The 26,334-nt window shown below is 45.1% G+C and overlaps 2 protein-coding genes across 5 annotated transcripts in view; one reads left to right on the top strand and one right to left on the bottom strand.

The window, feature by feature from the left end:
* Positions 1 to 20,090, top strand: part of LOC106585469 (sarcoplasmic/endoplasmic reticulum calcium ATPase 2) — a 29,738-nt gene extending 9,648 nt beyond the window's left edge. For 2 of the 4 annotated variants that reach the window (XM_014171702.2, XM_045706885.1), the window contains 15 exons: positions 5,053 to 5,133; positions 5,868 to 5,953; positions 6,296 to 6,760; positions 12,272 to 12,360; positions 12,489 to 12,591; positions 12,689 to 12,820; positions 12,916 to 13,035; positions 13,156 to 13,374; positions 15,015 to 15,350; positions 15,468 to 15,688; positions 15,790 to 15,992; positions 16,184 to 16,269; positions 16,364 to 16,497; positions 16,640 to 16,757; positions 16,849 to 20,090. In XM_014171702.2, the coding sequence (XP_014027177.1) occupies positions 5,053 to 5,133; positions 5,868 to 5,953; positions 6,296 to 6,760; positions 12,272 to 12,360; positions 12,489 to 12,591; positions 12,689 to 12,820; positions 12,916 to 13,035; positions 13,156 to 13,374; positions 15,015 to 15,350; positions 15,468 to 15,688; positions 15,790 to 15,992; positions 16,184 to 16,269; positions 16,364 to 16,497; positions 16,640 to 16,757; positions 16,849 to 17,121 (2,666 nt within the window). In that variant the 3' untranslated portion in view covers positions 17,122 to 20,090. The remainder of the gene's footprint in view (positions 1 to 5,052; positions 5,134 to 5,867; positions 5,954 to 6,295; positions 6,761 to 12,271; positions 12,361 to 12,488; positions 12,592 to 12,688; positions 12,821 to 12,915; positions 13,036 to 13,155; positions 13,375 to 15,014; positions 15,351 to 15,467; positions 15,689 to 15,789; positions 15,993 to 16,183; positions 16,270 to 16,363; positions 16,498 to 16,639; positions 16,758 to 16,848) is intronic. The other 2 variants (XM_014171704.2, XM_014171703.2) reach the window with 2 other exon arrangements.
* Positions 20,091 to 20,421: 331 nt separating this feature from the next.
* Positions 20,422 to 26,015, bottom strand: LOC106585471 (anaphase-promoting complex subunit 7). The gene is made up of 11 exons (XM_014171705.2): positions 25,619 to 26,015; positions 24,359 to 24,545; positions 24,064 to 24,183; positions 23,797 to 23,908; positions 23,532 to 23,685; positions 23,272 to 23,414; positions 22,996 to 23,113; positions 22,133 to 22,329; positions 21,767 to 21,991; positions 21,476 to 21,626; positions 20,422 to 21,317 (listed from the first exon to the last, which is right to left on the bottom strand). Exons 1-11 carry the CDS (start codon positions 25,717 to 25,719, stop codon positions 21,128 to 21,130), a joined length of 1,698 nt encoding a protein of 565 aa, XP_014027180.1. The 5' UTR covers positions 25,720 to 26,015; the 3' UTR covers positions 20,422 to 21,127.
* Between the last annotated feature and the right edge of the window lie 319 nt (positions 26,016 to 26,334).

The following is a 26,334-nucleotide window of genomic DNA, read 5'->3' as shown; positions in this document are numbered from 1 at the left end:
GGGTACCACTGTGGGCCCTGACACAGCCAGCCTCCCGCTCCACTCGTCAATGTGTTTATTGCACATAGCTAGTAGTCATCAACTAGTAGTCATCAACGTAATGTGTCTGTAGCCAGGGCTGTTGCAGTTCCACAGGACTGAGGAGAGTCTGGTCTGGTCCCTGGCTGGTGCATGTTCAGTACAGTAGGGGCCCAGATACTGATGGGGCCAGTCGGTGTGGGGTGGAATGAGGGGGAGGATCTCTCAGCTGCTTCTATTGTTTGGACAGCATGATGACCTTGTAGGGAAGTCTGTGTCAGTGGTGGATCGCGATCTCCCCCCCCCCACCTCCAAGCCCAACACACAGAGACCCTACCCATCACCACTCTCCATGGCCTGGGATTCCAGACACTCAGCGTGGCATTTTGTGTGGCCTGCTGTGGGGTCTTTTGGCAAGTGTCTGTTCCAGCCAGGTGTTTGCTGTCCCCAGCTTGTCAGCAGGAGGCACAATGGCTGTCTGGGACTTAGATGAATAAGGTGGAGGGATCTGTATGTTACTGCATCAGCATCCCCTTTTCAAGTTCAATCTGCTGATAGTCCTGGGCCCGGTTTCCTGATAACGATGGAACTTAGGGAGGGATTTAACAATGCATCTTTCCTGCAAGGGCTGAAGATGTAACATGCATTTCCCTAAGCACCCCGTAGAGAGAATGTTTAATAAGTGAGTCATTGGAGCATGTAGCTACTGATAGGATCGAAAGATCAGATCAGCTTTCTCCATTCAAATCTTACCTTAGCATTAGAATTGTTCCACAATACTGATGACGAGTCAGCTCCTAGAGATATTGTTATCACCTATGGCTTCAAATATTGAGGCGGCTTATTCTAATGCTTAGCCTATAATAATGCACTAAATCAATATTTGGCACAATTTTGCGCGCATGTTACGCATCATGAAATATATTGAGCCAATTTTTATACAGTAGCCTACAATTAGCAAAATAGAGCTTAATTGATTGAACATGAAATGTATTTCAATATTATTTAAATATATAGTGTCTTCAAAGTAATAGATTTTCTCACCAATCTACACACAATACCCCATAATGACAAAGTGAAAACATGTTTTTCGAATTTTTTTGGGTGCAAATTTATTGAATAATATCAAATTTACATAAGTGTTCACAGCCCTGAGTCAATACATGTTAGAATCCCCTTCAGCAGCGATTACAGCTATGAGTCTTTCTGGGTAAGTCTCTAAGAGCTTTGCACACCTGGATTGTACAATATTTGCACATAAATAATTATTCAAGCTGTCAAGTTGGTTGTTGGTCATTGCTAGACAGATTTTCAAGCAGATTTTAGTCAAAACTGTAACTCGGCCACTCAGGAACACGTTGAGGCTTCACTGTCTTCTTGGAAAGCAACTCCAATGTAGATTTGGCCTTGTGTTTTAGGTTTTTGTCCAGCTAAAAGGTGAATTTGGTCTGTTTTGAAAGCAGACTGAACCAGGTTTTTCTCTAGGATTTTGCCTATGCTTAGCTCTATGCCATTTCTTTTTATCTTAAACTCCCTAGTCCTTGCCGATGATGAGCATACTCATAACATGATGCAGCGACCACTTTGCTTGAAAATATGAAGAGTGGTACTCAGTGATGTGTTGTGTTGTGTTGGATTTGCCCTAACATAACGGTTTGTATTCAGGACATAGTTAATTTCTTTGCCACATTTTTTGCAGTTTTACTTTAGTGCCTTATTGCAAACAGGATGCATGTTTTGGAATATTTTTATTCTGTACAGGCTTCCTTTTCACTCTGTCATTTAGGTTAGTATTGTGGAGTAACTACAATGTTGGTCCATTCTCAGTTTTCTCCTATCACAGCCATTAAACTCTGTAACTGTTTTAAAGTCACCATTGGCCTCTGAGCGATTTCCTTCCTCTCTGGCAACTGAGTTAGGAAGGACGCCTGTATCTTTGTAGTGACTGGGTGTATTCATACACCATCCAAAGTGTAATTAATAACTTCACCATGCTCAAAGGGATATTCAATGTCTTATTTTATTTTTACCCATCTACCAATAGCTGCCCATTGTGAGTCATTAAAACCTCCCTGGACTTTGTGGTTGAATCCGTTTGAAATTCACTGCTTGACTGAGGGACCTTACAGATAATTATGAGTGGGATACAGAGAGAGTCTACCAAATTGTATTTATGGTTTTTACAAACCATTCAAATAAAAGTACTTGTTTTGGACTCTGTATTAAAAAAAACACAAATTATTTTAGATACTCAAATACACATGTATTTGAACCCAGGTCTGGTATCAACCAACAGTTATTAAGCCACTGCAATTTTCTGAATGTTGTTTTACATTGTCCTCGTGTTCCAGTGTCAGCTAATCCTGAGGCATGTCCTGCATTGACTGCTGGGAATCTGTGCTATGCTGTCTGGTTCTAGAATTGGTGGTAAAAGGGAAGACATGCTGGTCTGACCCTGGAGAGACTGTTAAGAGGAGCCACTAACGAGGAAGAGGTTGACCACAAGACAACAGGGGAAACATTAGTACCCTTCAGAGCTTCTTCTTTCAGAATACATTACTGTGGTCAGACTGTAGCATTGTACACAGCTGCTCATGACCACATGTGGAACAGTGCATTAGAGTATTAAGAAGACTGCTGTGTGGAGAGGGAAGGCAGGACGAGTCATCAACGCTCCCCTTTCATTAAGCTAAGTAGAGGGATTAACAGAGGGTTTAATTACAACCTTTTCATGGTGTTAATGGCAACAGAACGCACTGGGACAGGACATCCAGAGAGGTGTTTAGCGATCCATTTCAATGTCTGAGTGTATGATGTGTCCCAGCATATAGAGGCCATAGATGGTTTGAAGGCATGTTGACCCCTGACCTCTGCTCTTCCTTCCTATCTCCCAGCAGAACGCTGTTAGTCGGGCAGCACTGGTCTACATTTCACACAGCATAGGCTGCGGGTCTTAATCTAGGTGTCATGTGGCTCCGTCGCAGTGTCCTGTTGCCACAGCAACCAAACCTGGCCCAGGACAGGACATCTGTCTGTAGTGTACTGTACAGTCCTACACACAGCCCTGTTCTGTTGGTTATGAGAGGAGACTGGAGATCTCAGTTCACCCACTGAAAACAGGAAGCAAAGATTAAAGCCAGACACATGGTTGTTACTCCAACTAGCTTTAGGCTAGTGTTCATGGTCTCACATGCTCTTTTTTTCCTTTTGTAATTTTCTCTGATTCAACAAGTTCTTTTGCCTTTTGAATTGTTAGTGTACTGTACACTTGGTTAGTGGTGAATGCTTTCTAGACAAGAACAGCTGGTTAAGAGCACTTGAAGAGTTCTAGGACGTAGTTACCCGTCAAGTGCTTCTAAAATAGCCTCCTCAGAATGAGCTTTTCAGCCTTTTGTTGGAGCTGCCATAAGCACCTGCACTCTCAGGATCGTCCACAGAGAAACCTGCTGTGTCATGCAGTCATACACAGCAGGGCCTGTGTCAGTCTGTCAGCAAAAGCAGTTTTTCTGTCTTCCTGGTGTGGCAGCCTTGCTTGGACCTACTCCACAGTTGTAAAGAAGGACACCCCTGGAAGTCATGTCTGGCACTGGTTCACGGACTCTTGTGTCTGTGCCTCTTGTTGCTACGCGGCCTGTCTCACTCTCCTGGGTGTGGAGAATCACTTGTTGGCAAGCCTTGGGGTGAAAAGGTGTTCATGTTTGAGGAGACTTTTGGCCTGGTACCAAATAGGATGTTGACTTAAAGGGATAGATGATATATTCACACACACTTCATCCAGAGCAGACGTGCGGGCCAGGCTAACTGCACCAGGACAGTCTTACGTGTTTTGTACCCCCATAAGGACATCAAGTGTTTATTGTAATTGGCTTTACGCCCTGTAGTCACCAGCGTTTCTTAAAACATTTAATATGTCTTGGCACAGGAAGTGTCGCACAACCCTGAGGATGTGGCCGTTATGGGGGGGAAACGTTTGACTGTGGTCATGTTTTCTTTCAGTTCAGCTTGGCGTCAAATTGTATTTTGAAACTCCTCCCAAATGTGGTATCTTTCTTTGGCCTGTAGATAATATTCTGTAACTGTTTGCCTTTGTCTGAATAGCTTTCAAGTGAGCCTGATGATAATTTGATGTTGCGGCCCATCAAAGGCCAATCCATTGCATACTTCCCTCGGTGAGTTAGGTCTCCTGACCTTTTCAGAAGTGAAACGCATTGTTCCACATTTAAACAGTTGAAAGATGCCATTGAGCTCTACACAATTATTTCTGAGAAAAGCGGTCTGTCTCTCTCTCTGAGCCAAGGCCTTGTTGGTGTTGAGGCTTATGTGTCTAGCTTTAATATGTGACACCTTAGAGACACCCGCTTGTTAATTTGAAGGTTTAAAAACAAGGAGTTTGAGGTTAAAGCGTGTACTGTGTGCTAAGCGCCACTCCTGTTGCGTCAATGAGCTTTGGAAAGCGGGGCTCCATGTCTGAGTGACAGCAGCTGGTGTTATCTCCTCCACCTCTTCCTGTGCAGTGGGGAGGACAGGAAATCAGCTGGCATTTAAACCAATCAATCAAATGTATTTTATGAATCCCTTTTTACATCGGCAGTTGTCACAAAGTGCTTATACAGATACCCAGCTTAAAACCCCAAGAAGCAAGTAGTGCAGAAGCACAGTGGCTTGGAAAAACTCCCTAGAAAGGCAGGAACCTCAAGGAACCAGGCTCCGATGGGTGGCCAGTCCTCTTCTGGCTGTGCCAGGTGGGGATTAGAACAATATATGGCCATTAAGGCCAGATCGTTTGGACAGCTCATTGGGGGAACATATTTAAATAGTTTTCCCATTTTTGGCTGTGTGTATTGTTCATCCCATGCTATTTTCCTCTCCTCTCAAGGGCACAGGGGGATCGGATTAGTTTAATGTCTGTTCAGTCCTGAAAAAGGAATACTGACATTCATGTCAAAATGTGCAATGCATCATTGTCCATCTATGATGTTTTTTTAATCTGTGTACCTCTAATTCTGTCTGTATGTCTGGTTTCCCCCTCGCTAGTTGGAGACAAGGTTCCCGCAGACATCCGTCTTACTTCCATCAAATCTACAACCCTGAGAGTAGACCAGTCCATCCTGACCGGTAAGACACATGGCTGTTTGCTGCACTGTGTTTTTCTATACGGAACAAACTTAGGCTACTCTACATCTCTAGTATAAATAGACAAACTGTCTTACTCCAAAAGCATAACAAAACTCTCTCTTCCTGTGTAAAGACATTGTGTGCTAATTTCAGGTGTTCTACAGCTGTCTTTACTGATCGTATGAGCTCCTCAGAGCCTGCAAGCATACTGTATGACTCACTTTTAATTGTCGTCTGCCACAGGTTTATTTGCCTTCATTCCACATAGGCAAACTTGAACTGTTTATTCCTCCTCCAGAACCAAGTTATTCCAAACTTTATTTGATAGGAGAGTGTCCCTAACAAATCACCTCCATAGACTGGTAAGATTGTAATACGTGAGGAATGTAGAAGTCAGTTCAAACCCAACTGCTCACCCCCACCTCACAACAAACGTTTGTTTTACTTTAGCTTATCAAAATAAGACTTATTAATAATAATTGAATATCATGACACTGTTTAATTAACTGAGTTCACGTCCTCTGAGTCTAGAGCCAGGGTTTCCACATGATCCACATTATGATAAGAGGCCTTGCCCTGGACCAGGCACACCAAGAGCCATGAATGTTACACATTGATTGTGGAGTGGGAGTCTATGATTTGAAGTTGATACAGTTTTTCCCCGAGGCTTTAGACACAGCCAAAGGGATATCTGTGTAATATGTGACCTGCGCTGCTCTCTGCTGGGATTCTAGGCGAGTCGGTCTCTGTCATCAAGCACACGGACCCAGTGCCTGACCCTCGAGCTGTCAACCAGGACAAGAAGAACATGCTCTTCTCCGTAAGCAACACTCTTCTCTCTTCACTCCTTACTGCTCCTTGTAGCGGCTGTGTGATGATTGAACTCTCCACCATCAGCTCGTAGTTTGAGATTCTCCTTCAGTTACTTGTTTACAGTCAAGCTCAATGGAGTTGAAGAACATGCTTGATGCAGGTATCCCTTAACTTTCCTAAACGTCATTAACAAATTATGCCAGCATCACTCAATATCAAAAATGTACTTAAAAATACAGACCCTGCTATTTTATTTTGGTTTGTAAATATAGAATATTTAACTATCTAGTCTGCTCTCCTCAAGCGTGTGTGATTGTGTGGCCATAACATTCTACCTGTGTGTTTTCAGGGCACCAACATCTCGTCTGGCAAGGCTATTGGTGTGGTGGTGGCCACGGGCGTGAACACTGAGATTGGTAAGATCCGTGATGAGATGGCAGCCACTGAGCAGGAGAAGACCCCCCTGCAGCAGAAGCTGGATGAGTTCGGGGAGCAGCTGTCCAAGGTCATCTCCCTCATCTGCATCGCTGTGTGGATGATCAACATCGGCCACTTCAACGACCCCGTCCACGGAGGCTCCTGGATCCGCGGCGCCGTCTACTACTTCAAGATCGCCGTGGCCCTGGCCGTGGCCGCCATCCCCGAGGGTCTGCCTGCTGTCATCACCACCTGCCTGGCGCTGGGCACCCGCCGCATGGCCAAGAAGAACGCCATCGTCCGCAGCCTGCCCTCTGTGGAGACCCTGGGCTGCACCTCGGTCATCTGCTCCGACAAGACCGGCACCCTCACCACCAACCAGATGTCTGTCTGCAGGGTGAGTCTGGCTGGTTGTTTTACACGCTGACTGGACAGTGAAGTCTGCCTCTGAATTGGCTCTGTTGTGTTACCTTGCTGTGATTACTGTTTCAGAGTATGTGTTTGTGTGCAGAAGGCTCTTTTGTAGTGGAGAATCAAGAGTGAGATGTGTTACAAAGAGGTGGTGAGGCAGCGGCGCGCTGCGGCTTTGATAGACAGTCAGCCATTAGGTGTTCATCCGCGGTGCTCTTGCATAACTGACCTTGCGTCACCGCTCTGCGGAGCATCCAGTCCCTCCCACTTTCTGAGTGGCACCCCAACACACCTACAGCTCTTTCCCAGAGCAGAGAGACATTTCATTATTCATGAGCATGTTTATTCTCTTTTTGGTGAATATGCACAGGTCTTTGGAACTGCTGACTCCACTCCTTTAAACTTTGACCTGTTGCATTATTTAGTAGGCCTATGTCTATCAACCGTTTCTGGATGAGAGGCTCTTTATTTGGTAGCGGCCATTTTTTTCCCAGAATACATTTAGTTTGAACTAGCATTCCATGGGTCTCTGGTCTGTTTTAATGTATGTCCCTCTGTAGTCACTTCCTTTCACCTCTGGTGCAGACTGAAATTATTAGGGGAAAGGGGATGTCTAGTTAGTTGCACAACTAAATGCATTCAACTGAAATGTATCTTCTGATTTTTAACCCAACCCTTCTGAATCAGAGAGGTGTGGGGGGCTGCCTTGAAGAGAAACTTCAGGATTTTGACAATGAGGCTTTTTTTATGTACTTCCCTAGAGTCTGAACTCGTGGATCCCATTTTTATGTCTCCATGTCCAGTATGAAGTTAGAGTTAGTGCGTAATGGCTGGAGGTTTATGGGTATCTGCTAGCACAGGACTCTCTAACCCTGGTTCTAGAGAGCTTCCATCCTGTAGGTTTTCACTCCAACCCTAATCTATCACACCTGACTCTAGTAATTAGCTGGTTGATAAACTGAATCAGGTTAGTTACAACTGGGGTTGGACCTACAGGATGATAGCGCTCCAGGAGCAGGGTTGGAGAGCCCTGTGCTAGCCGATACCCATAGACGTCCAGCCATTGCGCTAACGTACGTTAGCATTGGATCACGAAACTAAATCCAACTTGCTTCATACTGGATACATAACATAAAAATGGTATCATGAGCTCATCTGACTCTGGGGAAGACGATAAGCGGCCTCATTACCAAAATCCCGAAGTATCGCTTTAATCGGTGTCCACGTCATCGGTGCCCAGGGAGCAGTTGTTGTTAGGATGCATGATGCAATTTTTGCCATAATACACCTGGTAAATTAGTAACTACTTGTCATCATATCCTACTGTACCCATCTCATTGTTTCCATGAAGTGATGATGACATTTGTTTAAGTAACACATGTTTTCGGCTGTGACGAGTTCTCCACATTGCTTTCACCTATCCCAGTAGTTTGAGAATGGGATCTCTGGTGTAGAGGCTAGGAGCTGAAAGAGAACCATGCCTTTTTCAGGTCACTACCCAGTGTCCACCAACCAACCCCCATCTCCCATTTCATCTGTCAGTGATGCTTGGAAAATCTTCCACAAAATAGTTTGTGTTGAATTCACGACTTAAGCCTAATGTATTCAGCGAGAGGATGTAATGTTATTTTCTTCTAATCATCTGACGTCAGCAGGGCTCTCTGAAGTGTGGCCTCCAGCTGGAAAAGGACATGAATGATTACCATCACTCTTCCTTCATCCTATCTCTCTGAGTGGGACTGCAGGCGTGTCCCAGCTGACTGGCTGTTGTGACGTGGTGTTAGTTTGCACGTGCCTACTACTAGGCTTGGACCAGTCCAGTTCTTCCTGTGGGAAAAGGCCCAGCCCTCCAGGCTTCAGCGCACTCTTATCTTTATGCTGGCTCCCTGACAGATGGCCTCCACTATTTACTTATGGACTAAACCAAACAAGCACTGCTCACTGCTAGACTCCTGCCTTAGCCCCCACACAGCCATAGGGCATCTAAATCCCTCCAGCCCAGAGAGTATGACACACACACACACACAGTATAAGGTGGTCTACAGCAGTGTTTCCTAACTCCAGTCCTCCAGTACCCCCAACAGCACACGTTGTTGTAGCCCAGGACAAACCCGCCTGATTCAACTCATCCAGGGCTTGATTAGTTGACAAGTTTGTCTGGGGCTACAACAAAAATGTGTGCTGTTGGGGGTTCTGGAGAACTGGAGTACAGTTGTGAGAGCAGATCTACAGCTCTCACAGGCTCTGTGGTGCTGACTTGCTGTTGTCCACTGTGCTATTATGGGGTGTTTGCTGCCATCTACAGTGTAAGTTAATAAATGGCCTCTAATGTAATGTCGTAACCATACATCTCTTATGACCAAAAATAACTTCTAGACATCAGGACTGCGATTACTCACCACAGACTAGCAGAATCCTCTTTTTCCTTTCACGACTCTGACAAGCCCGACGCGAAGGATATGTTGCTTCCTCGGGAACAGGCCCTGATCCCTGTGATCTGCGTGGAGGCTGAGAAAGAGGGGTCGAAGGTCCGGCTGCCTTCTGAGAATTTGCAGGCGATCAAATAAACCCCCACTTCCCTCCATTCTGCTAGCAAACGTGCAATCTTTGGACAATAAAATCGACGAGTTACACAGAAGATTGAACTACCAATTAAAAACTAACATCTTATGCTTCACGGAGTCGTGGCTGAACGATGACGACAACATACAGCTGGCTGGTTATATGATGTACCAGCAGGATAGAACAGCGGCGTCTGGTAAGACAAGGGGCGGTGGTCTATGTATTTCTGTAAACAACAGCTGGTGCACGATATCTAAGGAAACTCAAGCTATTGCTCGCCTGAGGTAGAGTATCTCATGATAAGCTGTAGACCACACTACCTATCGAGAGAGTTCTCATCTATATTCTTTGTAGCTGTTTACATACCACCATAGTCAGAGGCTGGTACCAAGACAGCATTGAATGAGCTGTATTCCGTCATAAGCAAACAAGAACTCACCCAAAGGCGGCGCTCCTAGTAGCCGGGGACTTTAATGCAGGGAAACTTAAATCCGTTTTACCAAATTTCTATCAGCCTGTTAAATGTGCAACCAGAGGAAAAATAACTCTGGACCACCTATATTCCACACACAGAGACGCATACAAGGCTCTCCCTCGCCATCCATTTGGCAAATCTGACCATAATTCCATCCTCCTGATTCCTGCTGACAAGCAAAAATTAAAGCAGGAAGCACCAGTAACTAGATCAATAAAAAAGTGGTCAGATGAGGCAGATGCTAAGCTACAGTACTGTTTTGCTAGCACAGACTGGAATATGTTCCGGGATTCCTCCGATGGCATTGAGGAGTACACCACATCAGTCATTGACTTCATCAATAAGTGCATCGATGACGTTGTCCCCACAGTGGCCGTACGTACATACCCCAACCAGAAACCATGTATTACAGGCAACATCTGCACTGAGCTAAAGGCTAGAGCTGCCGCTTTCATGGAGCGGGACTCTAACCCGGAAACTTATAAGAAATCCCGGCTATGCCCTCCAACGAACCATCAAACAGGCAAAGCGTCAATACAGGACTAAGATCAAATCGTACTACACCGGCTCTGACGCTCGTCGGATGTGGCAGGGCTTGCAAACCATTACATACTACAAAGGGAAGCACAGCCGAGAGCTGCCCAGTGACACGAGCCTACCAGACGAGCTAAACCACTTATATGCTCACTTCGAGGCAAATAACACTGAAACATGCATGAGAGCACCAGCTGTTCCGGAAGACTGTGTGATCACGCTCTCCGCAGCTGACGTGAGTAAGAACTTTAAACTGGTCAACATTCACAAGGCCACAGGGCCAGACAGATTACCAGGACGTGTACTGCGAGCATGCGCTGCCCAACTGGCAAGTCTCTTCACTCACATTTTCAACCTCTCCCTGTCCGAGTCTGTAATACCAACATGTTTTAAGCAGACCACCATAGTCCCTGTGCCCAAGAACACTAAGGTAATCTGCCTAAATGACTACCTACCCGTAGCACTCATGTCTGTAGCCATGAAGTGCTTTGAAACGCTGGTCATGGCTCACATCAACACCATCATCCCAGAAATCTTAGACCCTCTCCAATTTGCATACAGCCCCAACAGATCCACAGATGATGCAATCTCCATTGCACTCCACACTGCCCTTTCCCACCTAGACAAAAGGAACACCTATATGAGAATGCTATTAATTGACTACAGCTCAGTGTTCAACACCATAGTGCCCTCAAAGCTCATCAATAAGCTAAGGACCCTGGGACTAGACACCTCCCTCTGCAACTGGATCCTGGACTTCCTGATGGGCTGCCCCCAGGTGGTAAGGGTAGGTAACAACACATCTGCCACGGTGATCCTCAGCACGGGGGCCCCTCAGGGGTGTGCGTGCTCAGTCCCCTCCTGTACTCCCTGTTCACTCATGACTGCACGGCCAGGCACAACTCCAACACAATCATTACATTTGCCGATGACACAACAGTGGTAGGCCTGATCAACGACGAGACAGCCTATAGGGAGGAGATCAGAGACCTGGCCGTGTGGTGCCAGGACAACACCCTCTCCCTCAACGTGATCAAGACAAAGGAGATGATTGTGGTCTACAGGAAAAGGAGGACCGAGCACGCCCCCATTTTCATCGATGGGGCTGCAGTGGAGCAGGTTGAGAGCTTCAAGTTCCTTGGGGTCCACATCACCAACAAACTAACACGGTCTAAGCACACCAAGACAGTCATGAAGAGGGCACGACAAAACCTATTCCCAATCTGAAGGTTCTACAGCTGCACCATCGAGAGCATCCTGACTGGTTGCATCACTGCCTGGTATGGCAACTGCTTAGCCTCCGACTGCAAGGCACTACGTGGCGTAGTGTGAACGCTCCAGTACATCACTGGGACCAAGCTTCCTGCCATCCAGGACCTCTATACCAGGCAGTGTCAGAGGAAGGCCCTAAGAATTTTCAGACTCCACCCTAGTCATAGACTGTTCTACCAGAGTGCCAAGTCTAGGTCCAAGAGGCTTCTACCCCCAAGCAATAAGACTCCTGAACATCTAGTCAAATGGCTACCCAGAATATTTGCAGTGCCCCCCACCCCCTCTTTACACCACTGCTACTCTCTGTTGTCGTCTATGCACAGTCACTTTAATAACTCTACCTACATGTACATACTACCTCAACTAACCGGTGCCCCCGCACATTGACTCTGTATCGGTAGCCCCCTGTATATAGTCTCGCTATTATTATTTCACTGCTGCTTTTTAATTACTTGTTACTTTTATCTTTTATTCTTATCTGTATTTTCTTAAACTGCATTGTCGGTTAGGGGCTTGTAAGTAAGCATTTCACTGTAAGGTCTACACCTGTTGTATTCGGCGCATGTGACTAATAACATTTGGTGTGAGATGATTAGTTTGTGTGTGTGTGTGTTAGTCAGCCCTAACTTTCCTTGTGTGTGTTGTGGTCTCCAGATGTTCATCATTGACCAGGCCGAAGGGAACAGCTGCTCTCTGAATGAGTTCACCATCACTGGCTCTACTTACGCCCCTGAAGGAGAAGTGTAAGTACCAAATACTCTCTTAACGCCAGTCCGTTTAAGATACAATTATTTATTTACTTCCAATTACATAAAACGTTGGAGGGAGTTAATTATTCATCTTGTCTCCTGGCCTGTGTGTCTCCCTCCAGGTACCAGGATGGCAGACTAGTGAAGTCCTCTGCGTTTGATGGTCTGGTGGAGATTGCCACCATCTGTGCCCTGTGCAATGACTCCTCTCTGGACTTCAACGAGGTCTGTGTGTCTACCTGACTGCCTATCTCCTCCTTCATATGGATCATTAAGGGATGTTGAGTAGCGGTGACTGATTGGCTAATGTTTGTGTTGTCAGGCCAAAGGTGTGTATGAGAAGGTTGGCGAGGCTACAGAGACGGCTCTCACCTGCCTGGTGGAGAAGATGAATGCGTTTGACACCGATGTCAAAGGCCTGACCAAGATCGACAGGGCCAATGCCTGCAACTCTGTATGTACACTAACTTCAACCATTGAAGAATGAAATGGTGTGTTACTCCACAGCTGGTTGTTAGCAGGTTTTCTGAGTGGTGTGTTGTCTGTCAGGTGATCATGCAACTGATGAAGAAGGAATTCACCCTGGAGTTCTCCAGAGACAGGAAGTCGATGTCTGTGTACTGCACCCCCAACAAGGCCCGCTCCTCGCTTGGAAAGATGTTTGTCAAGGTATCACCACATTTTTAGAAACTCTGCTATGTTTGACTCACATTGAACCAAGTGTTAGTGTTTTTAAGTCAACCATATTTGAATTGTGTGTCAACCTTTAAAACACTTTAATCCCCACAGGGTGCCCCCGAGGGAGTTATTGACAGATGTACTCATGTCAGAGTGGGCACCTGCAAGGTTGCCATGACCCCGGGCATCAAAGAGAGGATCATGTCAACGATCCGTGGGTACGGGACGGGGCGTGACACCCTGCGCTGCCTGGCTCTGGCCACCCGGGACACCCCACCCAGGAAGGAGGACATGGTGCTGGTTGATTGTGCCCGCTTCGTTGATTACGAGGTGAGCACTACTCATCACCACTGCATAGAGTAGGAGTTGACAGGCATTTTGCGAAAAGGCATTTGTTATGTGTAGATACCATATCTGACTTATACTGCTGGATCCTATTAATATCATATGAAGACAAATATAAATGCAACATGTAAAGTGGTCCCATGTTTCTTGAGCAGAAATAAGAGGCCAGAAGTTTCCCATACGCCTAAAAAGCTTAATTCTTTCAAATTTTGTGCACACATTTGTTTACCTCCCTGTTGGTGAGCATTTCACCTTTGCCAAGATAATCCATCCACCTGACAGGTGTGGCTTATCAAGAAGCTGATTAAACAGCACGATCATTACACAGGTGCACCTTGTGCTGGGGACAATAAAAGGCCACTTTAAAATGTGCAGTTTTGGCACACAACACAATGCCACAGAAATCTCAAGTTTTGAGGGAGTGTGAAATTGGCATGCTGACTGCAGGAATGTCCGCCAGAGCTGTTTCCAGAGAATTTTATGTTAATTTCACTACCATAAGCTGCCTCCAACGTCATTTTAGAGAATTTGGCAGTACGTCCAACCGGCCTCACAACCGAAGACCATATGTAACCACGCCAGCCCAGGACCTCGCCAGCCCAGGACCTCCACATCCGGCTTCTTCACCAGCGGTGTCGTCTGAGACCAGCCACCCGGACAGCTGATGAAACTGTGGGTTTGCACAACCAAAGTATTTCTGTTAGAAACCGTCTCAGGGAAGCTCATCTGCATGCTCGTCGTCCTCACCAGGTTCTTAAACCGACTGCAGTTCGGCGTCACAACCGACCTCAGTGGCCAAATGCTCACTTTCGATGGCCACTGGCACACTGGAGAAGTGTGCTCTTCAAATATTAATCCCAGTTTCAACTGTACCAGGCAGATAGCAGACAGCATGTATGGCGTCGTGTGGGCAAGCCGTTTGCTGATGTCAACGTTGTGAACAGAGGGCCCCGTAGTGGCGGTGGGGTTATGGTATGGGCAGGCATAAGCTACGGACACCAAACACAATTGCATTTCATCGATGGTAATTTCAATGCACAGAGACACCATGATGAGATCCTAAGGCCCATTGTCGTGCCATTCATCCGCCACCATTTCAGCATGATAACGCACAGTTCAATGCCGCAAGGTTCTGTACACAATTCCTGGAAGCTGAAAATGTCCCAGTTCTTCCATGGCCTGCATACTCACCATTGAGCATGTTTGGAATGCTCTGGTTCGACATGTTCGACAGCGTATTCCAGTTCTCGCCAATATCCAGCAATTTCGCACAGCCATTTCATAGGCCACAATCAACTGTATTCGAAGGAGATGTGTTGTGCTGCATGAGGCAAATGGTCACACCAGATACTGACTGATTTTCTGATCTGGGCCCTTATTTTTTTTCAAAAGGATCTGTGACCAACAGATGCATATCTGTCTTCCCAGTCATGTAAAATCCATAGATTAGAGCCTAAATAATTTATTTCAATTGACTGATTTCCTTAAATGAACTGTAACTCAATAAATCTTGTGGCATGTTTCCATTTTTATATTTTTGTTCAGTGTAGCATAACCTTTGGATGTATTGTGCAATTCTAGTAGGAACCCTGATGGTGACTCTGTTTTTGTGTTTCTCTGCCCAGTCTGATCTGACCTTCGTGGGCTGCGTTGGCATGCTGGACCCTCCCAGGACCGAGGTGGCTGCCTCCATCAAGCTGTGCCGCCTAGCCGGCATCCGCGTCATCATGATCACCGGCGACAACAAGGGCACTGCCGTGGCCATCTGCCGCCGTATCGGCATCCTGGGTGAGGAAGACGACGTGGACAAAATGGCGTTCACTGGCCGCGAGTTTGACGACCTGTCCCCTCAGGCCCAACGTGATGCTGTTATCAACGCCCGCTGCTTCGCCCGTGTCGAGCCCTCCCACAAGTCCAAGATCGTTGAGTTCCTGCAGGCCATGGATGAGATCACAGCCATGGTACGCTGAACCCCTCCCCCCACTCGCATCCTTACTGTACATGCAAAGCTGTTTCATCTATTACTGTTGTCTTGTAGCCTCCTATCCACCCTTAAGTATCTGTGTTTTCTCCCACAGACTGGTGATGGAGTGAACGATGCTCCTGCCTTGAAGAAGGCAGAGATTGGCATCGCCATGGGCTCTGGCACTGCCGTGGCCAAGTCAGCCTCTGAGATGGTCCTGGCCGATGACAACTTTTCTTCCATCGTGGCGGCTGTGGAGGAGGGCAGGGCCATCTACAACAACATGAAACAGTTCATCCGCTACCTCATCTCCTCCAACGTGGGAGAGGTCGTCTGGTGAGTCTGTCATTTACGTACCTCCTCCTGCCAAAGTGATGTCTCTGTAGTGGTGTCATGGTGCTCCTGTGGAGGTTAATGATGTGTCTCTATGGGGGCAGTATCTTCCTGACGGCTGCTCTGGGCTTCCCTGAGGCTCTGATCCCCGTTCAGCTGCTGTGGGTCAACCTGGTGACAGATGGTCTCCCTGCCACCGCACTGGGCTTCAACCCCCCTGACCTGGACATCATGAACAAGCCCCCCCGCAGTGCCAAGGAGCCCCTCATCTCTGGATGGCTCTTCTTCAGATACCTGGCCATCGGATGTGAGTTAATGGGACTGTTGTGCTTTGTTTCCAATTCTATATCATAGCTCAATCTTAACATTTTCTCAAGCTCACTGCTACTGGCATACCCTGCCACATACTGTTATTGTGCACCTCTCTGCCTGTCCATTGTCTTCCTAGTTATAGAACTAGTCTGTCCCACAGTCAGTCAGCTGTGTCTCTGTCCTCAGGCTATGTGGGAGCTGCCACAGTGGGAGCCGCTACCTGGTGGTTCGTGGCTGCTGAGGATGGCCCTATGATCTCTCTGTACCAGCTGGTGAGACTAACGTCTTGATGTCAGCTTTACTGTCCAAATGGTGTTTTACCTCCCAGCCTTTCTTATCTCTCATGTCTGACTCCTCCCCCCACAGAGCCACTTCCTGCAGTGTTCCCCGGACAACCCTGACTTCTCAGACCTGGAGTGTCATGTGTTTGAGTCCCCCTACCCCATGACCATGGCCCTGTCTGTGCTTGTCACCATTGAGATGTGCAATGCCCTTAACAGGTGAGTCTCCTGCAGTGACATGAGCTTTCTTTCATCCTCAAAAATCATTTGCATTCAGTGGAGGACAGCTCCAACTTTTATAAGTCCAAGAATAGAATATAGAGTTTTGACTAATCTGATCCACAATGTGACCTTCTCCCAGCCTGTCAGAGAACCAGTCCCTGCTGCGTATGCCTCCCTGGGAGAACATCTGGCTGCTGGGGGCCATCTGCCTCTCCATGTCCCTCCACTTCCTCATCCTCTATGTGGAGCCACTGCCCGTAAGTCAGCTTTACTTATAGCAGCCAGGTCAATCTAAAGGTTCCCCATGTTCACTCTCTCTCCATCCCTCATTCTCCTCTATCCTTCCAGGTCATCTTCCAGATCACCCCTCTGGACCTGACCCAGTGGCTGGTGGTGCTGAAGATCTCCCTGCCCGTCATCCTGCTGGATGAGCTGCTAAAGTTCGTGGCCAGGAACTACCTGGAACCCGGTAACCAGCCAGAGTCTAAGTCAGCCAGCAAAGGCTGGTCCCTCTCTGCATGCACAGAGGGCATCTCCTGGCCCTTTGTGGGCATCACCCTCCCCCTGGTGCTGTGGCTCTACAGCATCGACACTAACGTGTCTGCCCTGTTCTGGTCCTGACTACACCACACAACCCTCCCAGTGCACCAGTGTGAGTGGAGATTAATACACGTCTAACAAAATCCCCCATTAACCAGGATCAACCACATCAACTGCAGTGAGCGCTCAAGTCAACATTTGTACCTGTGTTGATGACAGATGTAATCTGTGAGCCCTCTGCTGGTTCGTCTCCAGGACATTTTCATCATTCCGCTTTTTTATTCATATTTTTAATGCTTTTGGTTTGTCATTTGTCCATGTCTTTAATTTAATATCAAGGTTTTGGTTATTTTTTTGCTCCCCTTTTCTTTTCTTTTTTAACAGGCATAAAAAAAATCAGCTATTTAGGAGCTGTCTGTGTATAGAGAATTAACACTATTTTATCAAAATTAAGATTTTTGTAGCTTTGGGAAGGCGTGTGGGGGGAGGGGGGGCAGCCAGGTGGTATAAGGGGAGTGCACAGAACTCAAACGTTTCTCTTGTTTTCAGTGTGAACTTTGACCTCTAAAGAACTTGTAGATAAGTATGCTGTGCCATAACTGTAAGGACCATCATTTGCACTGAATCAGAAGTCTGTACCAAAACTGCATGTGTTCTGCCCAGGCATGAATAACGGGAATTTCTTCACCAAATGAATGATTGTTCGTTCCCCTGTTTGAACTCCTCCATTTGCTTTTTTTGTGTTTATTTTCTGCTCTAGTCAGAGCACAGCTACCTCAATGCTATTGATATCACAATTGATTACTACCTGTGTTCCTCAGTAAGCTTTTCATAAACATTGTCATATTGCGTGTTGAGGTATGTGCCATTTGGCTTGTGAATAAGGAAATCTAGAGCCCTCATTTGCCTTTTTATGTTGCTTTTTTAAAGTTTAATATTGTTCTTTTGATGTTCCTTGAGGGAGGTTAGGGTTAGGAAAAATATGTAAATGTTACCTTAGTTCAATTCAAAGCAGTTTTTTGTAATATAGACAAGCCTGTCGTTAAACACGTTTACTTGAACACAACATATTCTGTCTTTTCATTAAGGTTCACTTTTTTATGTTTGGTCTTCATTTATGGACACTGTAGTGTCTTTATTACAATAATAATATAGATTAAGTATTGTGCATATACTGTACTTGAATATGTATAAACACACCAAGTGGTAGATTTTCATATCAGTTGAGCACAAGATGGATGCTTTGATGGGACTGTTGTGGTCAGCACTCCCTATTGGGGTGGATCACCAAGCAGAGACTGCTTTGGCCATAGTATATAGGCCCAATGCTAAAATGACTGGCTTGTAGAAGAGTCTGTACATATAACACAAATAGTATCTATGTGTATAGAGTTTTAATGATGCTCCATACCTTTACACTAGTTTTACTTGAGTGTGTTTTAGAAACACCGTAGGTAATAGGTATTCCTAGAAAGCAGGCTTTCTCCAATACCATGCCAGTAAACGCTTGAGTGTAATTAAACCTAACTGCTATTTCTTCCAATCAGTGGTGGAAAAAGTACCCAATTGTCATACATGAGTAAAAGTAAAGATTTGTTAATAGAAAAGTGAAAGCCACCCAGTAAAATACTACTTGAGCAAAAGTCTAAAAGTATTTGGTTTTAAATATACTTACATATCAAAAGTAAAAGTATGAATCGTTTAAAATGGCTTATTAAGCAAACCAGATGGCACAATCATTTTTATTTACAGATAGCCAGGGTCACACTCCAACAGTCAGACATCATTTACAAATGAAGTGTTTGTGTTTTAGTGAGTCTGCCAGATCAGAGGAAGTAGGGTGTGTCAACTGGACCATTTTCTGTCCTACTAAGCTATCAAAATATAACGAGTATTTTGGGGTGTCAGGGAAAATGTATGGAGTAAAAAGTACACCATTTGCTTTAGGAATGAAGTGAAGTAAAAGTTGTCAAATATAAATAGTAAAGTACAGATATACACACACACAAAAATGACTTTAGTACTTTAAAGTAATTTTAAGTACTTTACACCGCTGAATGTCTTACTGCATTTATTTCCATCTTTCTGTTTGCACTTGGCATGAAGCAGTAGATGACTTAATGGCTTTCTGTTCACCATGCCTTTTTAAATTCCCAGTGAGAGCCATGTCTCTGTTTGCGTCTTTGCTTTTTTGACCTATGCCTTGTTTCTGTCTGTCCTATGATTGATTTGGTTTCTCCCTGTCTTTCTCTCTCCTCTCTCTGCAGCTAGTGCCGTGTAAGCCCGCTCCTCCTATAAATCCCTTGTAGGAACTGCTTTAGTGTTGTGCATGTGTTTTGAGCAGCACCACATCTTCCAAGACCTGCATGTCAATAAAGAAGAGCTATCAAGACATGAATGATACATTTCATAAGCAATTACATGACAAAAAAAGTAATCAAATGGTATATTTTTTTTACCCGAATAGATATAAATGTTTTTGGAATCAAATGAACCAATCCCAGGCCCCTCCATCCTTACATGAAGAGCCATAGGCTGCATTTACACGACAGCCCATTTCTGGTCTTTTGCCCAATTATTGGCAAAAGACCAAGTAGTGAAGAAATATCAGAATTGGGTTGCCTGTGTAAATGCAGCCTTCAAACTAGACACGAGTTCCTATGTTATCTTAATATACCTATTATAGTTTTCTATTAATGTACACTATTCCATGATGCATGTTCTCTGAAGCAGCCATTTTATCAGATGTGTAATTAATGTATTGATAAATTAAATGGACAATAGTACAAATGATCTTTTCCTAAGGAACTCTTTTTTGGGGGGGGATGTGTAAAATAACCAAATAGACTTTTCTTTGCGCTGTAATGTGCAACATGTTTGAAGCAGATTTTGCGGTATCTGGGACAGCGGAGGTGTGGCGATAGCTGCAGATCCATTACCCTGAAAGTCAGTCCCTTCAGTGGCACACGTGTGCCAAACTAATTTCAGAGCTGACGATTGTATTGTCACATGACTTGTGGTTTCAGGTAAATAAAGCAATTCTACATTAATATGTTGCCTATCTATATGCCAGACAGGCGATGTGTATTCATTTGAAGCTACCTTGTTTATAGCCTAAATACAAGGATGTTTTAGAGCAGTGTTTCCCAACTCCAGTCCTTGTACCCTCAACGGCACACATTTGTTTTAGCCCCAGACAAGCACACCTGATTCAACTAATCATCAAGCCCTCAATTAGTTGAATCACATGCATTTGTCTGGGGCTACAGCAAAAATGTGCTGTTGGGGGGTACTCGGAGGAGGAGTTGACAAACACTGTTTTAGAACTGTTACTCAAGAATAAGTCATTAATACTAATTTACCACAAACTTCAATAGAATGTCAGGGCATGAGACCAGACGTCATGATTTTATATCTTCAAAACACACACCACATGGTTAAACATCTGCATTGGAAAACTTTAACATTACTTTCTTTGCAAAGAATGTGTCAAATTAAATGACCCCGTGATTGACACACAACATTGAGAGACGGGCCTTAAGTTATCTGATTATTCAGAAGGAAAAGTATGTCACCAGTTTCACATCAATATGTGTTAATACATGCAAATATTACAAACAGAAAAAACTAAGCAGCAGAAATAGAATAATTTCAATGATTACTGGTTTCAGATTATCTTGTGTTAACCCAACAAACAAGGAAACTCTTGGGCCACGGCCCAACAATCCTAAAATAGCCTCTTCACCTCATCTCATTTACTCCTGATGGGTATGAAATAGGTTAGTAATGTTCATTTTCACCTACCAACTAATCAGTGATCGCAAAGGGAAGGAGACGTGGAATGGCAGGTTATAATTTTGGGGTGCTGGGTTGTAAAATGCATCCTCCCCAAACCTCAGTGGCTGCTATGATGACCTCTATAACCCTGAGATGGGGCTTTATACACCCGTATCTTATATACACCCATATCTTATATACACCCATATAGAGTCCACCAGAGCATTACATCAAGAACCCATGATGCCCATGTGTGGCGTATTCCCCCAGCCCCCCGCTGTGCCCCTGGCGCCTCTGCAGTGGGCCTGGGTCACTGCATGCCAAACCACTGCTCCTGGTCTGCCCACTGGGCTGCCTCACTGTCACTGCCTTCCAGCTCTCCATCCTCCCCACTGCCCTCCATGTCATCTCCATCCAGCTCCACAGTGGCATCAGCAGGGCTCTCCTCCTTCTCCATCTTCTGCATTCCTTCCAGAGACTTCTGGTCATTCGGGTCCAGGCTAAAAGACAGATGGAGTCAGATTCGGATGATAGAGAATCATGTGCAGTCTCAAGATCGAAGTGCACCCTACATATTTGAGAAAAGGTAGGCCTAAGAGCGACACTGCATTAACATTTCATGAGTTGTGTAAAACCCTGGACTTTGGCGTAACATTACCTAAGCGCTATGCTGTATTGGTCCATAGCCTCTTGATAATCATTGACCGCCACCAAGAAATCCCCCAGCATCCTGTGCAGCACACAGTCGCTCTGATTGGCCAAGGCATTCCGGAGAAGAGCAATCCCTTCCTCGTATTTCTGTTCCCGACCTTAAATGGGAAAACAAACACAATATCAAATCTCGTCCCTAACATCTTCGGTAAAACAAAAATGACAAAGATACAATGGTTCTAAATCTCTACAGCAAAACAACTAATAGAACTTCAGGGTTTGCTACCAAGCCACATACTTAGCAGCTCTGCCTTCTTGACCACAGCCTTGGTGTAGTCAGGCCTCTGGGCTAGTGCCTTATCCAGCAGGGTTTTGGCCTTCTCCTGGGTCACAGGGTCCTCCAGGCAGACTGTAGCCAGGATGGTCAGAGTCTGGGCATTCGCTCCCAGGGTCTTATAGATGTTATTGGCCATCCCCATTGCCTCTCGGATCCCATTGGATGCCAGGTAACAGTCAATCAGACCTGGGGACAGAGAAGGCTCATGACTACTTCAATACTAGTAACAAAAAAAACATCTGATGTTGCAGCTTTATGTGGGGGCAGTTCAAGATGAAAACACATGTTCATTACAATGATGCGATCATAACAAGTAGGTCCCCTTGCCTTCATAGCAGTCCAGACGGCAGGGCGCCAGGCGCATGGCCTCTCTGAAGTGGATGATGGCCTCCTGCACTCGGCCCATGTTCCTCAGTGCTGCCCCCTTCAGGAGGAGGGCTTGCACACTGTTGCTGTTCAGCTGGATGGCCTTGGCACCCAGGTAGAGGGCCCGGGAGTAGCGCTTACTGTAGAAGCTGTGACATCTGAGCCACCAAAAAACAGATTGGTAGGAACATGTATTTAGCCACTGTGTTCTTGGGGACCTTCAATGCAGAAATATTTTGGTACCCTTCCCCAGATCTGTGCCTCGGCACAATCCTGTCTCGTAGCTCTACAAACAATTCCTTCGACCTCATGGCTTGGTTTTTGCTCTGACATGCACTGTCAACTGTGGGACCTTATATAGACAGGTTTGTGCCTTTCCAAATCATGTCCAATCAATTGAATTGACCACAGGTGGAGTTGTTGAAACATCTCAAGGATGAGCAATGGAAACAGGATGCACTCGAGATCAATTTTGAGTCTCATAGCAAAGGGTCTGAATCCTTATATAAATAAGGTATCTGTTTTTTTTTTTTTAATACATTTGCAACAATTTCTAAAAACCTGTTTTTGCTTGGTCATTATTGGGGTATTGTGAATAGATTGATGAGGTAAACATTTTTTTTTAAATCCATTTTAGAATAAGGCTGTAACCTAACAACATTTTGAAAAAGTCAAGGGGTCTGAATACTTTCCGAATGCACTGTATAGTGAGCAATATGTTTGGAATATCGAATTGCAATACATATAGAATCATGAGAATCGCAATACATATCGTATCAGCACCTAAGTATCGTGATTATCTTGGCAATTCCCAGCCGTATTACCCAGATATGACCCAGGGCTCTGCATGCTGGTCTGAGATGTTGAACAGCCTTCCTCCCAGGACCTCAACATCCTCCAGGTGCCCCTCACGTGCCATAAGGTAGCCATATACATCCATGCCTGACAGTAAGTAAAGACAACATAACTGAATTAGTTCAACTATACATAAAAACCTAATAGTTAAGGTCTTAGATAAGAATCGCTAGCCTGGCTTAGTGAGTCCTAGGAAACTGATTTATTTAGTCAGTGATGGTTTTCTGATGTCTGCTGTCCAGTACCTTTGATCAGATAAGGGTCCAGCATCTGGGCCTGCTCAAACTTCAGGATGGAGTTCTTTGTGTCGCCTGCCCTGAAGTACACATCTGCCAGGCTCACCAGCAGGTCCACATTGTCACGCATTAGAGACTTCTTCTCCAGGGAGCTGAGAAGGAGAAAAACACAACACCCAGAATGAGAGCCACAGTTTAACAATACCGGAGATTATGATTCATGAAATGAATAACACTCCCATGGTGGGATGAGGAACTGGTCTGATCACCGGATGGAGTTGATTGCTCTGTGGTTGTCCCCTGCATGTATGAAGGCATAGGATTTGATCCACACAGAGAGCCACTCCAGGTTGGGAAGACTCTGGATCACATCCATCGTCATGGACGCCACCTCAGCTCCCTTCACTGACAGAGACAGGAGACCTACAACAGACACGAGTTAAAATAACCCTTCAAAATGAAGAGCACAACAACATGGGATTTTGGCATGTCTGTGTGACGCACTACAGAAACATCCCAATAACTAGTCCATACCAATGATGGCATCCAGTGCCAAGGGACACTGTCTCAGGACCTCTTTGTAGCTTGTGACAGCAGAGCGTTCGTGTCCAGCCTTCCTGTACAGATTAGCCAGCATCATGTTGATCTGAGGAAGGATAAACAAATATGCAATTCGGAAATTCCTCACAAGAATCTGGGCTGCTTTACTTTATTGAAATAATCATAAAACGGCACTGCAAGCTTGGGTGTCATTGAGAGAGGATGGGGCTTTCAGAAGGGGACCTCAAAACAGCAGCCTACCTTTGGGGTTCTCTGTCTAGATGGAATCCCATCAAGCACTGCAATTGCATCCTTATCCAGCTTCAGAATGGTGTAGCACTCTGCAATCTTATACTTGACCTCAATCTCTGAGGGAAAACTCTGAAATAAAGAAAAATGGCATTTGGTCAATTCAGAAGGCAATGCACATTGTACACAATTACATATAGTCTGTAGAGCAGCTCAGTCAAATGTGCATTATTTTTAATGAATGACATGGATGCCTGTTGCTACAGCCAGATATGTTGTAATTGACAGAGTTGGGAGCCTTCCACACCTGTGACTGCAAGGAGGATGCAGTTCCCCCGGTAGATGGCCGCACTTTAGAAGTTTTGCTGAGCACTTTCTTCTGCTGCAGTGCCATGTTGTACTTGCAAGCAGCATTACGGTACTCCTTGTCATGGAAGATGGCATCTGCATGATAAACCAGCAGCTGGTACTTCTGGGATGGTGAGAACAGTTCTCTGAAAGAACAGATGTGGTACGTGCATCAGCCTCTGGCACAGTATTTGACTGACAATAACTATACGAAGTGGTCAAGGAAATTAGCAATCAACATACAACATATTTTCACAAATAGTCACATTATTAATCCAGATTCAACTACACTGAACAAAAATATAAATGCAACATCTAAAGTGCTGGTCCTATGTTTCATGAGCTGATCCCAGAAATGTTCCATATGCACAAAAAGCTTAGTTCCCTCAAATTTTGTGCACAAATTTGTTTAAATCCCAAATGGTGAGCATTTTACCCGTTGTCAAGATAATCCATTCACCTGACAGGTGTGGTGTACACAAAAAAACAGAAGAAAAAAAAAACAGCACGATCATTACACAGGTGCACCTTGTGCTGGGCACAATAAAAGGCCTGTGCTCTTTTGTCACGCAACAATGCCACAGATGTCTCAAGTTGAGGGAGCATGGAATTGGCATGCTGACTGCAGGAATGTCCACCAGAGCTGTTTCCAGATAATTGAATGTTAATTCCTCCACCATAAGCAACCTCCAACGTTGTAATAGAAAATTTGGCAGTACATCCAACCGGCCTCACAACCACAGACCATGTGTAACCACACCAGCCCAGGACCTCCACCTTCAGCCTCTTCACCCCAGGATCCTCAGTGAGTTGACCTGGCTCCCAAGTGGGTGGGCTATGCCCTCCCACGCCCACTCATGGCTGCGCCCCTGCCCAGTCATGTGAAATCCATAGATTAGGGCCTAATGCATTTTTTTCAATTTACTTCCTTATATGAACTGTAACTCAGCAAAATCTTTGAAATTGTTGGGTTTATATTCTTGTTCAGTGTACATTTACACTCATCTTAAGTTAGTTGGCTTGCTAACTAAATATAAATATTGCCAACTGCGTCAATGTCAGCTTGGCTCTTGACGATAAGCATGCACTGATTAGGACATGTGTTATCAATTGTACAGAATGATATGCTTATAAGGATGATCGAACGGAGTGAACAACTAGTTAGGTAGCGAATACCACAGAGGGATGTTCAGTAGCTAGCTAATATATTGTTACTTACGGATTATTATTGCTCATTGTCAGCAGTAAGCTACTAATTATCCGAACGTTTGAGTGAAGTCCCGCGGCGGCCATATCCCTCACATGATCTATGACGTTCATTTCGATGTATTTTGATGGCTTGCTTTAAGATCAAAATCTAAAGTTTACGATTGCAGACAGGTAGCTTACTTGCAAGCTATCATCACAAACTGCGATGTATTAAATATGGCGCCGCAAGTTGAAGGACCCATCAATTATGTTTTGCTTTTATAAAAACATATCCTTGCTACGTGTCATAAATATGGTAGTTTTTTTTCTCCTCGGTATAAATGACAAAAATGTAAGTAATACGTTTTAAAACCTTAAACGGACACAACATTGTCCTGTTCAGGCGAATAGACAACCACAGTATGAGTCGCAATACCCTAGCGGTCAAACAGGGAAATTGTTAGGGTTGCCAGGTCCAACTAAAATGTCTAGCCCAATGAAATCTTCAAACCTACGCAGGTTTTAATGACGTAGCAAGGAAAATTCGGTTTTCTATCAAAATAATAATTCTTGCGAGTTTAAGAATGTCGCAAGAGAAAAGATAAATCGCCCTTATTAAACTCTCCAGATCATTTTCCATCAATGGATGTCGATGTAACTTGTTCTGACTGCCATGATTAAGCAATAAGGCCCGAGGAGGTGTGATATATAGCTTATATACCACAGCTAAGGGCTGTGACCAACTGG

This window comes from Salmo salar, chromosome ssa24 (genome assembly GCF_905237065.1).
Source record: "Salmo salar chromosome ssa24, Ssal_v3.1, whole genome shotgun sequence".
Taxonomy (NCBI): domain Eukaryota; kingdom Metazoa; phylum Chordata; class Actinopteri; order Salmoniformes; family Salmonidae; genus Salmo; species Salmo salar.
This window is presented reverse-complemented; position numbering and strand designations above follow the sequence as displayed.